The 15,431-nt window shown below is 45.0% G+C and overlaps 1 protein-coding gene across 12 annotated transcripts in view; it reads left to right on the forward strand.

The window, feature by feature from the left end:
• Positions 1-13,293, forward strand: part of LOC108602696 (afadin) — a 38,753-nt gene extending 25,460 nt beyond the window's left edge. For 2 of the 12 annotated variants that reach the window (XM_017990834.2, XM_033294223.1), the window contains 14 exons: positions 37-389; positions 1,630-1,751; positions 2,301-2,355; positions 2,416-2,699; positions 3,072-3,278; positions 3,949-4,414; positions 4,490-5,014; positions 5,072-5,322; positions 5,381-5,499; positions 8,435-8,719; positions 8,833-9,037; positions 10,017-12,117; positions 12,187-12,308; positions 12,374-13,293. In XM_017990834.2, coding sequence (XP_017846323.1) covers positions 37-389; positions 1,630-1,751; positions 2,301-2,355; positions 2,416-2,699; positions 3,072-3,278; positions 3,949-4,414; positions 4,490-5,014; positions 5,072-5,322; positions 5,381-5,499; positions 8,435-8,719; positions 8,833-9,037; positions 10,017-12,117; positions 12,187-12,308; positions 12,374-12,566 — 5,288 coding nt within the window. In that variant the 3' untranslated portion in view covers positions 12,567-13,293. Of the gene's footprint in view, positions 1-36; positions 390-1,629; positions 1,752-2,300; positions 2,356-2,415; positions 2,700-3,071; positions 3,279-3,948; positions 4,415-4,489; positions 5,015-5,071; positions 5,323-5,380; positions 5,500-5,734; positions 7,860-8,434; positions 8,720-8,832; positions 9,038-10,016; positions 12,118-12,186; positions 12,309-12,373 lie in introns of those variants that run through there. The other 10 variants (XM_017990835.2, XM_033294224.1, XM_017990836.2 and 7 more) reach the window with 9 other exon arrangements.
• The last annotated feature ends 2,138 nt before the right edge of the window (positions 13,294-15,431 follow it).

The raw sequence follows: 15,431 nt of genomic DNA on the forward strand, positions 1-15,431 counted from the left end.
TTTAATATATTATTATACTTTTGTGTGTGTTTGCAGGTTCCATAATGTTCCATGTGCGACGCCGTCCGGCGGACTCGCAGCCAAGACGACGCAAGAAAAAGCCACTAGGCGCTGCGAATGGCGCGAATCACACAAGCGGCGATCGTGAGGGTCCAGTGCTGGTCGAAGTGACGCACAGCGGCGACGGCGGCCGACGCATTAAGCTGGGCAGCGATCCCGTCGAGGTTGGCTCGGCAAATACGAATTGCCTGCAGTTATTCGGACCCTCCATACAGCCGCGACATTGTCTCATCTCGTTGCATGAGGGCGTCTGTACGGTCACGCCGCTGCATACGGATGCGCTGACCTTTGTCAATGGCCACCACATTAGTCAGCCGACTATTTTGCATGTGAGTAGCGACCTTCGCTTTTGTTCCAAGCTAATTAGAATGACTAACTTGGCGCGCGTGTGTGTGTGTGTGTGTGTAACAATTTGGATTAATTAGCTGTGACATGTCATGGACTAAAAGTACAGTCTGCGCACATCCTTGACCCTCTTAGCGTTGCGCACGCAATTCCAATTCCAGTTCAGTTCATATTTACGTGCGGGGGCTTTTAGGATTTGATTGTCCATGTAATAAATGTGTAATGAGCCGAAGCCGTAGACAGACCAGACGGCAGCTAAAGTGGCTGCTGGCCCAACTTGAGTGTGGCCATTGAAATGAAATACAAAAATAGTTCAAGTGCACACAGCATTTTGAGAAATGTTGGCTTAATAGAATTCTAAGCCGCACTCGCTGTAAATTAAGCGTTTGTTAAACATACAAAACTCTGTAACTGACATTGTCTCTACAAATTAAAGTTTGAAACGTTTTTAACTTTTGTGCCAAGATCCCAAACTCGCTGCTTCAACCTTTTCCAGTTGTTTTATCTTTGTTTTGACAACTTTCCTGACGTTAATGCAACAACAACAACAACAGCAACAACAACAACAACAACAACAACAATTGTGTTTCAAGTTGTTCTCACGCAACTTTGCTTGACTTTACGCTTGATGAATTCGCAACCGAATAAACAAAATCAAACTTGAGCGTCGCCCACACTCACTGCTTACGCACTCGAGATAAGCCGCAGCATGTTCGAGTTTGTAGATGTAGCTGTATGAACTACTACATACAGTTAGATTTAGCCTAATTCACTGACATTATTATTATGCTATGTTTATTGTATCTGCATTCAATTGGCAAATTGGGTTGGCTGCGGCTCAATGAACTCAAACAACGCATGAGCGCAAACAAATAAATATAAACAAAACATTAGCGCTGTTATGCAATATGTTTAAAATATAAATAAAACGACTAGCGCAATGCACTATAAATTAAATTAAAGCGCACTCACAGTTTGTTTATAATTGAAAACTAAGTTGTCTATGTTGTCTTCTTATCTATAGTGTAGATTTTAAATGGGGGCGTCCTAGCATTTGTCACTGATTTCGAAACGCCCCAATTTTGTCATTTTGTATTTCTAATCAGTTCAGTGGCGCAGCATAAATCGTTGTGTTCACACGTTTTTTTTTTTGAATAAGCATAAAAAGTAATTTAAGCATTAATTAATGTTTATTAATTATTAATGCTATTTATTTAATAACAGAACGGCTCAGTTGTGATGTTCGGACGCGTCGCCTCGTATCGCTTTCTGGACTCACCCACTGATGGGCGCTACAATTTGGCGCTGTCGCAATCCCAGCTCGACTCTGCCTGCCTATACGAGAGGTAAGTGTGTGTGTGTAAATGTTGCCAAAAGTTTGCTGCATAGTTAACATTAACTTTGTAGCAAAGTGTTGCTGGCAATGAGTTTGCGAAAAGTTCATTAAAATTGAAAGTTGAGTCTGCTGTATTGAAAGCTGGTTAAACAAATTGTTGCGTTTAGTGCTGTTAATGAATTCTTAACGATTTTAGATTGCATTAACTTTTGCCAACACAACACAGTTGATTGACTCTAATTGCTTTCACATTTATAAGCAACTTTCGCAGCAGCAGCGCGACTGAAGGCAACATTTATAGCTTTATATAGAAATTTCAGCTTTATATGTTATATAACTTTTTGTTTTATACTGTACTCATATTTATTTGCCAATGTATTTTGTTATTTTATTTTTATGTTCACGCCTTTGTGGCTTTTTATGTACGTTACGTGTTGTTTGTTTTTATTGTTTGTGTACCACATTAATTCGCCCTCACCCACCACTCACAACAATAAACTTTGAAACAATTTACACCAATACACTCACACCAATTTAAACGACAACAACAACTCGCTAGTCGCTCTCCAATGTCGCCTGGCTCCTGGAACGATGAGGATGGCGCGCTGAGCTCTGTAAGTAAAGCAAACTTCACACACACACACACACACACTAAACTTTCTTTTTAAACACAGACACATAAAAGTGAATATGAGCAGCAGCAGTTATTGAGCCAATCTAGCGCTGGCTTGCACAACAATTCCGCAGAGCATACGCTGCATTCATTGCGTGATGTTGTCGATAGCAAGGATCAACTGCAGCAGCAGCAGCAGCAACACCATCAACAACAGCAGCACCAGCAGCAGCAGCAGCAGCAACAACAACATCAGCTGGATGGCCAGAGCTTGGAAGGTAATCTGGAGAATGAAACTAAATCCATATCAAGCATGAAATCCAGTGGCTCCAATAGCCAGGACAGGTAAGCTCAGCACACACTGCAAATGACTTTTAGTGCAAATACAATGAAAAGTCCTTTCTCTCTCTTTCTCTTTCTACTGGAAGTGCAGCATTCAAATTCAACAGCAGAGCAAATACAAATATAAATACAATTACAAACTCAAACACCAAACACAAATATTTTTCAGCTTGTTATATATGTGCATATATTTTTACTCACACACACACACACATACACACCTACACATTTTACGTGTGCATTTAATTTGTTCGTTTGCGAATTTATTGCATTTTTATACGTCTGGCTCATATATCAGTTTTTATGTCTTTGCTTATATTAACTAAAAATTCAGCATGTTTAATGTTGCTTTTCTAATACGCATACCTCATTTAGATCGCCCAAGATGCCTGGCGCTGGCTTGATGACGGCTGCGGGCAGCGGCTCTGGCGATAATCAAGGACAGGAGCCCATTTTGCCCGCCGTTTTGGAATTTCCGGAAACACATCAGGAGCTGTTCTTGCGTCACATCATCAGTGAACTGGATGTGAATGTGCCGCACTTTAAACTGGCGCCAGTCTATTCGCTTTATCTGTGTGCCAGGTGCGTTCTCCAGTTAGTTCCAGCGAAATGAACAAGTGCAAATTGTCTGTGAACGCATTTCATGTTGTCTGTTTGTTGTTTGCCTGCACTGACTAACGCACACGGCGTGCAATTAACTCCTAATTGCTTAGGTGTAACTTTGCTGCAACTAACAGCTTGCGGGCATTTGTTTAAAAGCAAACATTTGTTTAAGCAACAGCATAAATGTTTGAAGTGCAAAGTTTGCCAAGCAATTTGCTGCATATAAATGTTGCCTACTTATTGGGGCTTGGCTTAACTATAAATCATTTGATACATTAGCATAGCATGTTGAGCTATAATCAAGTCAAGTGAAATGCCATTTGCACTCGCATGCATTTAACCCAAAATCTGAGCTCTCAATTACGTGTCCGACACAAGAGAACGCCTCACAGTTGAGGCTGAGCTGACAAATTTGTGTGCTTAGCTCAGCATCGACTTGAGGCCAAGCTAAATTCCCAGCTGCCCAATATCAACAATTCATTAACAATTATGATGATTTATCTTGGCTGCTGACCCAATTTGCGCGCTATTAATATTAATGACAGACAGACAGACAGTCTAGTGTAGTAAACACGATAGCGCAAATTACATTTGCACAGGGTCAGACTATGCATAAAAATCAATAACGCTTGTTTATGCTTTTTCGCAGATATCGCGCCTCCACCCACTACCGTCCGGAGCTGCAGCCCACAGAGCGCGCTCACAAGTTGACCATATTTCTGCATCATGTGGCCAATCTGGTCTACGGCGTAGTCCAAGAGCAGTACACAGATGCGCGTATATTGGCATTCTGGATGGCCAACAGCTCGGAGTTTCTGCATTTTCTTAAATCGGATCGTCACATTAGCGCGTTTAGCGTGCAGGCTCAGGATGTGCTCGCTGAGGCGGTGCAGACGGCATTTCGCAATTTGGTCAACTGTTTTCGCTTGGAGCTGTCGCAAACGCTCAATCAATTTCTGTCGGAAACGATTGATCATGACTCGGCTGCTGGACTGGTGCTCACTGTTCTGGGCTCTGCCATGGCGCTGCTGCGTCGCTGTCGCGTCAACGCTGCGCTGACCATTCAGCTGTTCTCGCAGCTCTTTCACTACATCAATGTCATATGTTTCAATACGGTGAGCGGCCCACGAGCAGGCCATTTATAATGTAGCATGCAACAGCCTATTAATGCTTAATTTTTGCTTACACAGATTGTGGCCAATTCGCACATGTGCACGGCGGAGTGGGGACGCGTGATGACGGAGCGACTGCAGCTGCTGGAGCTTTGGGCTGAGCGTCAGGGGCTTGAACTAGCGGCCGATTGCCATTTGGCCAAGATAAATCAATGCGCGCAATTTCTGCAGGCGCCCAAGTCCTCGGTGGAGGAGATACAGCAGCTGGCTTGCTCCTGCTTTCGCTTGAACTCACTGCAAATGGCAGCGCTGCTGCAGCTGGAGAAAATACCGCGCAATCTGGTGGACACAGCCATACGCATGGCTGAGTCTGTAGCGGATGAGCTGACGCGTGCGGATGGACGCGAAGTGCGGCTGGAGGAGTCGCCCGAGCTGCACTTGGCGCTGCTGCTGCCCGACGATGGCTTCAGCTGCGATGTGGTGCGTGGCATACCCAGCGGCCTGGTGGACTTTTTGAATCCGCTGCAGCAGCAGGGCATGTGCCGTCTGGCAGCGCAGCCCACATCGATTGGTCTCTGGACCGTTTACATGCATCAATTTAATGTAAGCACCACAAACTGTAAATAAGTAAACTAGTTGCTAATAATTTTTGAATTGCAGCAGGCACGCAGCTCCAGCGCCATGTCCAACAAGCTGCCACAGCCGGAGGTGCAGCTGATTAAGCTGCATAAGAATAGCAATGGCATGGGCTTGTCCATTGTCGCAGCCAAAGGCGCTGGCCAGGAGCGTTTGGGCATTTATATAAAGAGCGTTGTGCCTGGTGGCGCCGCCGATGCGGATGGACGTTTGCAAGCGGGCGATCAACTGCTGCGCGTAGATGGGCAAAGTCTCATTGGCATCACTCAAGAGCGGTAAACAAATTGGCATAAATTTGAGTTAAATTTATTTATTTATGCAATTTACTTTTAGTGCTGCTGATTATTTGGTGCGTACTGGTCCAGTGGTTAGCTTGGAGGTGGCCAAGCAGGGTGCCATTTATCATGGGCTAGCCACGCTGCTGCAGCAGCCCAGTCCCGTTATACAGCGTGGTGAGTAACCAACACACACACAAAGAAACACAATGCAGCTGTAAACAACAAACAAACACACACACACTAGAAATGGTGCCTGGGTAGCTGCTAACAAACATTAAATATAAAACACACACACATAAAGCTCACACACACATACACACACTCAAACTTAATGCTGTGACGTAAGCTAAACTTAACTTAAACCCAACTAAATCCTCTACTAAACATGCTTGCCATACAAATATAAAAGACGCCGGCAGCAGCAACTATTTGCAACAGCCACAATATCAGCAACACTCTCAGCAACGTCGCCACAGCTCGTATCAGCAACAGGCGCGCTACTACAACAATTCCATATCCGACGATAGTCTCAATCGCAGTCGTCGCGAATCCTTTGCCTGCATGCGCGCCGCCTCGCCGCCCGTGCGTCGTCTGAGCGCCTCTTGCCTGCAGGAGGAGCTTTGCGCTCTGGGCCATCAGCTGCACATAGATCCGCGTTATCGCGATACGCGTCCCATTGCACGCTCCGCCAGCAGCTTGTATCTATCCAATGAACCAGTCGCCGGCTATTATCAGCCGCCCGCTGCAGCGCCGCACTTTAGTCCATTGCGTCCGCTGCGACGCACGCCGCCGCCTTCGATTTACATAGAGGAGTATCTAGATGAGCCGCCGCCTGCAGCTGAGCAGCAGCAGCAGCAATCGACGCGCAACTCCCAAGAGTCGTTTAGCAACTTTGCTTGCTACAGCGATGCGCATCAGCCGCTGAATGAGGAAAGCATTGCCAGCATGGCCGACTCGGGCGACATACCCTTTATAGACGATGAAGATGAGCAACAGCAGCAGCAGCAGCAGCAACAGCAGCGTCCCTGCATTGCCAGCAACAACCTGCCCACTTGCTCCTCCACCTCCTCCTCGGTGGGCAAACGCAGCGCTGCCGCTGGTTATCGCAAAACTGTTAGCTTTGATCTGGAGCAGCCTGGAACAAGCGTGCCGCCCAGCATTGATCGCAAGTATCATACACATGATGCCATCAGTCACTTTGCAACTGCTGTCAACTCCTCCAGCGAATCTCTGGGCGCTGAGCAGGCCGAGCGCATGCCGCTTATACAGAAAATTCGACGCGAGCTAAACACCAAACGCTCCACCAACTGCTCAGCCAACGACTACAGCTCGGGCGGCTCTGGCTCAAACAGTCAGCGTTCGTCTAGTGAGTCCATTGAGCGCATGCCGCTGCTGCGCACGCAGTCGCCTTCGGTTTGCCGCCAGCTGAATGCGCAGCGTTCGCATAAAAGGTCAGCGGCTGCGCCCTTAATTAGCATACAAGTTCCTAGTGACAGTTCCTGTAACTCCTGTTCCAGCACTTCAAATGTAAATATAAGCAATCTATATTGTGCCAGCACTATACATAGCCCAAAGCCAAGCACCGCCATCCACAGCAGCAGCAACAACAACAATAGCAGCAACAACATCATTGTGCGCAGTCGTCGCGCCAGCAGTCAAACCAGTCTCAGTCCCAATAGTTTTCAGCTGCCGCTGGGTCAGGGCAAGGTGCGCGAAATGGCCGCCTACTTCAATGCCCATCAGAGCTTTGCGCCCAACCGCAGCAGATCCAAGTCCACATCAGCGTTAACAGCTGGGCGTGAACAGCGACTCAGCCATGGCGAACAGAGCGACATACTGAAGCAGCTAAAGGAGTGGAGTTTGTTTGGCAGCGCTGGCAAGGATTACAATGTAAAGTTACCGCCCAAGCAGCAGCAGCAGCAGCAACAGCAGCAGTCCCAGCTGAGCTGTGATTGTCCCTGTTGCGCGCATTGTCGTGGCCCAGCTGACAGCAGCAATACCCAAAACGTCAGCAGCAGCAACAACAATGCGCTGCCCACTTTTAAGTGCTATGACAGCTGCCAGGAGGCAGCTCAGCAGCGCCAGCAGCCACTTGCCAGCAACACAGCAGCTGAGCCGCTGTCACGTCATTTGCTTTGTCGTCGCAGCGTCATGTGCAACAATCGCCAGGCGCACAGCGTGCGGCAAATGAAGCGCCACAAGCAGCAGCGACAACAAAAGCCAACACCTCACTCCTCACCGCCCTCAACAGCCAAATTGCTGCTGTCCTTGGCCAAGAGCAGCAGCAACGATTGCATATGCAGCTGCAGCGAAGAGGATGCTGCTGATGATGATGATGACGACGACGACGACGAGCTGGCTGCCGCCAATTCCCGCTGCTCCTGTGATTGCTCCGAGCTGCACAAAATGTCAGCTAATGTGGCTGTCAGAACTGCTCAGTACGATGATAATGATGTTGCAGCAACTACGTCAGCAGCAGCAGCAGCAACTGGTCGATGCACGCACAGATGACAACCCAATTGCCATGCACCGAGGTTCTTGTTGTTGTAATTACTTCCAATAACAAAAAAATCAAACAATGCATTACGTTAACTTTTAGTTTGACGTAGATTTGATTTTCGCTTATTTAATTAGTGCAGCTGTGCTTAACTCAAATTTAATTTATAATTCATATTGTTTATTGCTGTTGTCTGTCATAATTGATTAATTTACTTGTGCGTTTTTTACAGCGTTGTTATTTATTTATTTATTTTTTTAATTGCAAGCTTTTGTACTTAAATATTTAATCGAGTTTTTGCAACCTGGCATGGCTTTTGTGTTTTGTTTGTAGTTTGTAGATTTGTTGCTGTTGATTACAGTTGTGTATGCATAGTAAATTCAAATTATATAAGCACACGTAGTACACACACACACAGAGACACACGCACACTAATACACGCATACTATGTGTATGCGCTTAAAATAAATATTTAACTGGGTGATTACTAAAACAAATACGCATTTATTTCTTTTCCGCCCGCACAACCTACTCCAATGCACCAACAACAATAACAAACAAACAATGTATGGCTGATGGATATAACAACAACAACAACTACAACAACATCAGGTAATCGCCGCATGTCCGAGCGAGATTTGAGTCGCATGGGCGGCGCCGAATCGTCCAAATCGTTGGGCGGCATCGGTGGTCCGCTCATTGCGAACAGCCACACGAGTCACAGCGTCAATCAGCACCTAAATTTGAGCAATAGCAATATCAACAACATGAGCAACAACAACCACAGTCATAGCCATAACAACAACAACAACAGTAGTATGAATCCCTTAGCTGCACACCTGCCCAATAGTAAATCGGTGCCGGCCCTGCATCATCACACGGGATCAGGCAACATATGTAAGTGTGTCCGCCCGCCGCAAAACCGCAAAAGCCCCCAAATAAAACCCGCCTATAATTCCAAACACTGTTCCACTCTAATTGATTTCTCGCTCTCTCTCTTCTAACTACAGCGTTGGCCAATTCCAAATCCCGCAGCACGCACAGTTTGCATAACAATGCTGGAGCAGGCGTGGGGCAGTTGAATGGCAGCAGCCACAACAATCCAAACACAATGCCAAATGGCAATGCTAATGGAAATGTCAACGAGCAGGGCTTCTATCAGAATCTAAGCGTGTATCGTGCACAAAATCAAAGCCAGCCAATTTTAAACGAAAGGTAAGTGAATTAGTTGGACAGACAGACAGACGGACAGTATGTTGCTGATGATTAGTTGCCTGCACACTCAACTTAATAATTGATGCAGCCCAGTCGAGTGTCTAGAGTTTATTGTTGCTATTTCTAGGATAACTATGCGTTTCAAGAAATTACTTTATGGCTTTATACCCATTAAGCGTGAATTTCAGCTTGTGCAAATGTGCCATGTACGTGAGTAATTAGCTTATCATTGCTGTTGTTGTTACAACACGTGTTGCTGCTGCTGCTGCACACCCAGCAGCAATTTCAGTTAAATGGCAAAACGACACACAGTTCACACATACAAGCAATTAAGCTGTCGACTCTTACGCACACACACACAGAGACACACGCACATGGCACCTGCAACAAATAATAACGCAGCTGGCTTCACTTAAAGCTATTAATTTAATGTCATTAATAACGAGCATTTGGGTAGTTAAGTGTCTGCAACAATAAATTCAACTAGAAAGTAAATAAACTGAACTATAAATATAAATGTTGATACGCAACATTTGGCATTTTGATGCATTACAATAATTATTATAATTAACAAGCAAGCATTAAAGTTCCAACTTTTTGATACGCTTTGACAAAAAATTTAAATTGCAACTAGCTCTTATAGTCGCTCAGTGCTTGTTGCTCATAGAGATAGACGACTCAGTCTATATTTCTAAGTCTACGTTCTGCTCTACAGTCTTTTCTGTTACATACACTTGCACAACTTCATGATACACTTTTATATGTCTTATAACAAGTTTAAAGTTCATCATTTTGTTCTTGCTAATGAACGTAGAATTATTATTGATTACGTACTAATTTAAACTGTGATTATTTATATGCAATGCAGTCAAATTGATTGTTAGCAGCAACATGAGCACAGCTGCAACAGCAACAGCTGCTCGTAACTCTTAAGCTTAACAACATGTTATAAAATATAAATTTCTTTGCTTGCTTACAGACCGACAATGTCTGCACATGCCGCCATGAGCGCATACAATGGAAATTCCCCGCATGCCGCCGCCACGCTGCAACAGCAACAACAACAGCAGCAGCAGCAACAACAACAGGCATCGGCTTACCAGCAACATTTGCCGCAGGGCAACGCTAATTTACCACCCACGCGCCCCGTTTCCGCTTATTATCACAGCCAGCAAACTGCACAGCAACAGCTGCAACAACAGCAGCAGCAGCAACAACATGCACTACAGCAACAGCAATTTGCTCACAGCAGCAGCAATCTCAATGGCCAACACACGCTTGGCAATCGCGCTAAGAATCAGCCAAACTTTCAACATACTTTGCGTCTACAGCAAATGCTTGGACCCTCCATGCCCAACATTAGCAACATGTATCAGCAACAACAACTGCAGCAGCAACAACAACAACAACAGCAGCAGCAGCAACAGCAAGCCGCTCATCAGCAGCTGCCCATGAGCAGCAGTCAGAGCATGCAGAACGTCAATGAATTTGTGCCTGGCTATCAAAATGGCGGACTGGATTATCAGCAACATGCGCGTCGCAGTCAGCTGCATGAAGCTGCTGCGCTCTACGAACTGCAACAGCAGCAACAGCAGCCATCGCCCAACTTTATAACTTTGCCACCGAAGCCAATGGGCAGTCTGCAGTCGCCCAGCAAGCCAGCAGCACCGCCCAGCACCGCGCCCAAGCCACAGCAGCAGCAGCAACGACTGCAGCAACAGCAACAACAACAGCAGCAGCAGCAGCAACAACAGGCTGGTTATTTGCCCACTCATGCATTGGGTGAGGATAAGCCACCACTGCCGCCCACTGCAACGCATCCGCTGTTCAAGAGCGCCCAGCAGCTGGGGCCTGGCATGAACTATGTGGCCAGCACACTGGATCCACCCAAGGGCAGCTACTTGCCGGCGAATCAAGCGGCTACGCGTTCACTGCATAGTGGCGGCAATCCCTGGGAGCGAGAGGAGCGTGAGAAGGATTTGGAAATGCGACGCGAGCACATACGTCAGTGGCGTGAGCAGCAAATCTCTGAGCTGTCGGTCATCATGGCGCGCACGCCGCAGCAGGAGGAGCAACTGAAAACGCTCATACTGGAGCGTGACTTTGAGCGACGTGCGCAAGAGTTGCAAGAGCAGGAGGATCAGGACCAAGAGCAGCCATACGACAAGGACAATGTACAAGAACTATTTCGTCTGTCAGCCAGCGGCCAGGTCAGTGCCATACAAACGCCCATCACCAGCTATCGCCAAACGGAGATCAAGTTGGCTGAAATAAGCGAAAGCAATGCTGTGGAAACAGTCACAGCAGCAGCAGCAGCAGCAGCACCACCACCACCACCAGCAGCAGCAGCAGCACCACAACTAGCACCACCAGCCACAGTCAGCACACAGCAGCCCAAGAGCATACTCAAAAATAATCGTTACTCTGAAAGCGGCGCTGGCAATGCGGCAGCCGGTGCGCCCTCCTCACCCTCAAAGTCACAAAAGTCCGCCAGCTTTGCCGACGACCGTCATCTGCAGACAGAGCATCCCATTTGTAGTCTGGGCAGGGAGCTAACCCAGCTCTGCATGCTCGACAAGGATAACAACAATGAGACAGTGCTGGATGCGGTGGTGCCACCGCCGCCGCCACCCGAACGCAACAGCTCATATCTGATTATGTCGCAACAGAAGCTGCGTGGCAGCATTGGCGGCAACTCCTCCATGGGTCTGCTAAAAACGGCCACCAGCAATCAAGCAGCATTGCATAGCACAACGGCAACCAACAACAATAATAACAACAACAACAATTTGAGTGGCAGCCTTAATAACAACACCATGCAGGCATCGCCGCTAAGCGCTATGGAATTAAATGCTGCCTATGTCTCTGCCACAGGCGGTGGCATGGGCTTTAGCACGCCACCCCCGCTGCTGCAGCGAGACAACAAACGTGTGAGCTTCCACGACGAGGACAACAACAACCAGCAGCAACAGCAGCTGCTGCTGCAGCAGCAACAACTGCAACAGCAGCAGCAACAATATTTGCTCGATAGCTATGCGTTAGAGCATCAGGATTTGGACACCATACGCGAAGATGCGAGTGTAAGTAGCAAACTAAGTATAAGCGCTGACTTGAATTTCGTACTCAACTTGTTTGTTTTGCTTTTGCAGTATTTGCAGCACAGCATTGATGCCTCCATGTTGCCGTCAATGCCTGCAACGCCGGATGCAGCACTTTGGAACACCACGGTGCAATCAACGCCGGGCGTCATAGGCGCCCAGGAGGTTTACAGGTAAGCTTGTTGCCCACTAATATTGTAAGCGGTTTTAAAATTCAATTTGTTTGGCAAATCCACAGAGATCCGCGCACACGTCGCTTGGCTGAGAAGCAGCAACAGCAGCAGCAACAACGTGCCGGCGATGCAGTGCCCGAGAAGCTGTCGTTCAAGGAAAAGATGAAAATGTTTGCGCTAGAGTCTGGTGAGGATAATACGCCCAAGGATAAGCTGAAAATATCGCGCGCGCAGCGAGACATCGATGCAGTCCACTGAGAGCTGAGAGCTTCAACACAATAGTCGATCTACAATAGAGCACTATGTACATATCTATATAGAAAAGCACACACATACAATCACACACACCATTACATACATAGACCTAACAAGTACTCAGTTGAATTGGGGGCCAAGTTGTTAACCATTTAGTTACCATAGAGAGAACCAATTACGAATAACCTAACGAATTTGCTAAGCAAGGCAATATACAATCCAATCCAACAGTTATCGCCTAACGATTTGTAGTAGTAGTAGTAAAGAGTTGTTTATGACAAAAACGTTAACTGGAATCAATTAGTGAAAAGCAAAATTAGCATATTCAACTAACTATATATACATACTTATATGTAATACTTATATCTAACTATTATCGAGCCTACATTGGGCAACGAAATTTGGGTGAGCCACATTTGTAAAGCGTTTTAAACAAACAAGTAAACATACTTATAGATATATGAGATATATAACAAACTGTTGCAAATAATTCATATGTTCATTATATAATTATGTAAATTATGTGCGTTAGTTAAGCGTTAAGTATTTAACTGGGAAATGTGCGGAACAACAACAACAAAAATAACAAACAACAAGTAATGTTTATTATTATTATTAGAGATTTTTAAGCCACGATGTCATAAAACAAATGGTCCAATTATTCAATTATGAAACTAAAAGTAAAAGAAAGACAAAGCAAATCTATATATATTTACAAGAAACAACAAAAATACACACATATATTTTTAATTACATTTTCTTAAACCTTTTAAAGCAACAAAGCAAACGAAAAAAACAAAAAAAATTATGATAATCATAAACAAAAAGTACCAATTTAAATCAAATAGGATTTCACTACACAAGAACCTAATGGCTTTAAACGTAAACGTATATACATATATATTCAACGATATATATATATATACAAATATATATAGAAAGTTTATATGACTTCGTTGTTATATTTAGCAAGTAGAGTTTATTCGAATCAAGAAAGTTAAAATAACAAACTTTTATGCGCATTCCAAGTATTTCAAATATATATACATTTTTTTTGAAAATTGTTAATGAGAATTGATTTTTAGTTCAACTCTAAGCGCGTCTAGTTTGATTAACAAAATTAAGCAAATGCATATAAAATTAAACACGAGTAACATATTGTGCATAACTGTGCAAAATAAAAAGTTATTATATTAATAATATATATAAAAATTACAACTTGTGCTTTAATTTATTACATTTAGCGTGCGTCTACTGTAGACAACAGCTGATGCTAAGAACAGTTTGGCTTTGGCGCTCATGTGCGATTTGAATTTTTGGTGTCATGCGCACTGTCAACTGTTCCCAGCAACAGAGCAACAGGTGGCTTGAAATTGACCTACCTGTATATATTTTAAATGAGCTAGTACAAAAAAGAGGCACAAAAGTTGAAAAGTTAGCTATCAAGTTAAATGTTTCTCACGAAACTTTGCGGCGTTAGGCCAAAAAATAAGTAACCTGGAACTTTTGTGTGTAAAAAGTGAAGTTTAATTGAATTTAGGCGAAGCGTTAGTATATTTTTCAGATAATATTAAACGGTAAACGGTATTGCTGCGAAATTCCTGCTGCTGACAGGTAAATCTGTACAATTAGAAGGCGTCGCTCAGTTAAGTGTGGGAATTGGCTGACAGCAGCGCTTGAGCCAATTTCCCATACGCTCAAAGTTGCGGGCCAAGTTTTAACCGTATGACTGAAGGCGGCGCATGTAATATGTAAGTCTGGCATGAAACTTTAAGCGCTTGTAGCCACAGAAAAGTGGCAGGAACTTATTTAGTGGCAAGGCAAATAACCTATGTCCTGGCAACTGCATGTCAAGCTCTGAGAAGCGACGAGAAAAACTCAAAATTTGTCGTCGCTGGCAAATAAATTATTTAAGCGATTCGCCAGGAACGCGTGCGCTTGCTTGGGGATTTCGCTTAGAGCCAGAAATTCAAAGGCTGCATTTTTGAGCAGGTATTTAAGACCTGAAATAAGACTTACCTTGTGCAGTGCCAAATGATATTTGATTCATCGTAAGCTCTGGCGTTGCGGATTTGCGTCCACTGCTTGAGCAGCTTTCATCTCTAGCAGCAGCACAAAAGCAACAGGAATGAAAGTACACGACGTAAAAGAAAGCACAGAGAAAATAAACGTACTTACTACGAGAGGAGACAAGTGAAAAATATGAACTGTGGCAAAACTTTCAACGCGACTGTGTGGGAAATAAATCAAAAAGTGATTAGGCCAGCCCAAGCTTCCTTTGTGTGTGCGCCTGCACAACTCTAGAGTCCCTAGATCCTGCTGCTATTGCCAGCTGTCCAGCTGTAAATTGTCTGTCGAGAGTGGCTGAGGATTGTGGTTGAGGTTGAGGCGTTGCAAGCAGCGAGCAGAGCAGACTAGGTAAGAAGATGAAAATGTGGGCCAAACTTTTGTGGCAAGGAAATTCAAAGTTGGCCATAAAACTTTGGCCACGGCTGCCTCAGCTTTGGTCAGCCGTGTTGATAAATGAGCTACGTGAAAACCGCGTGCGGGCAATCAAGAAAATCGCGGAAAATAATAGTTGCAACGCCATGGCTAGAAAAACAAAAACTTTGCCCACGCTAAAGTGCAACAAACGACTGTGTGGCAACAAAAGGCTGCACAAAGGTGTCAGCATTTACCATACAATCTACAATTTTGCCAGCACATCCATTCACAAGCGCTTGGGTATGGCCATTCTCTCTCTCTTTTAATTTATGGCAACAATCTTTATTATTTGCAATTTCAAGTTATGACTTGGAAAAAGCAAAGCAAGCAGCAGCAGTAGCAGCAGCAGCAGCAGCATGTTGCTGCGATTTAAATAGCTTGCAT

Source organism: Drosophila busckii, chromosome 3R (genome assembly GCF_011750605.1).
Source record: "Drosophila busckii strain San Diego stock center, stock number 13000-0081.31 chromosome 3R, ASM1175060v1, whole genome shotgun sequence".
Classification (NCBI taxonomy): Eukaryota; Metazoa; Arthropoda; class Insecta; order Diptera; family Drosophilidae; genus Drosophila; species Drosophila busckii.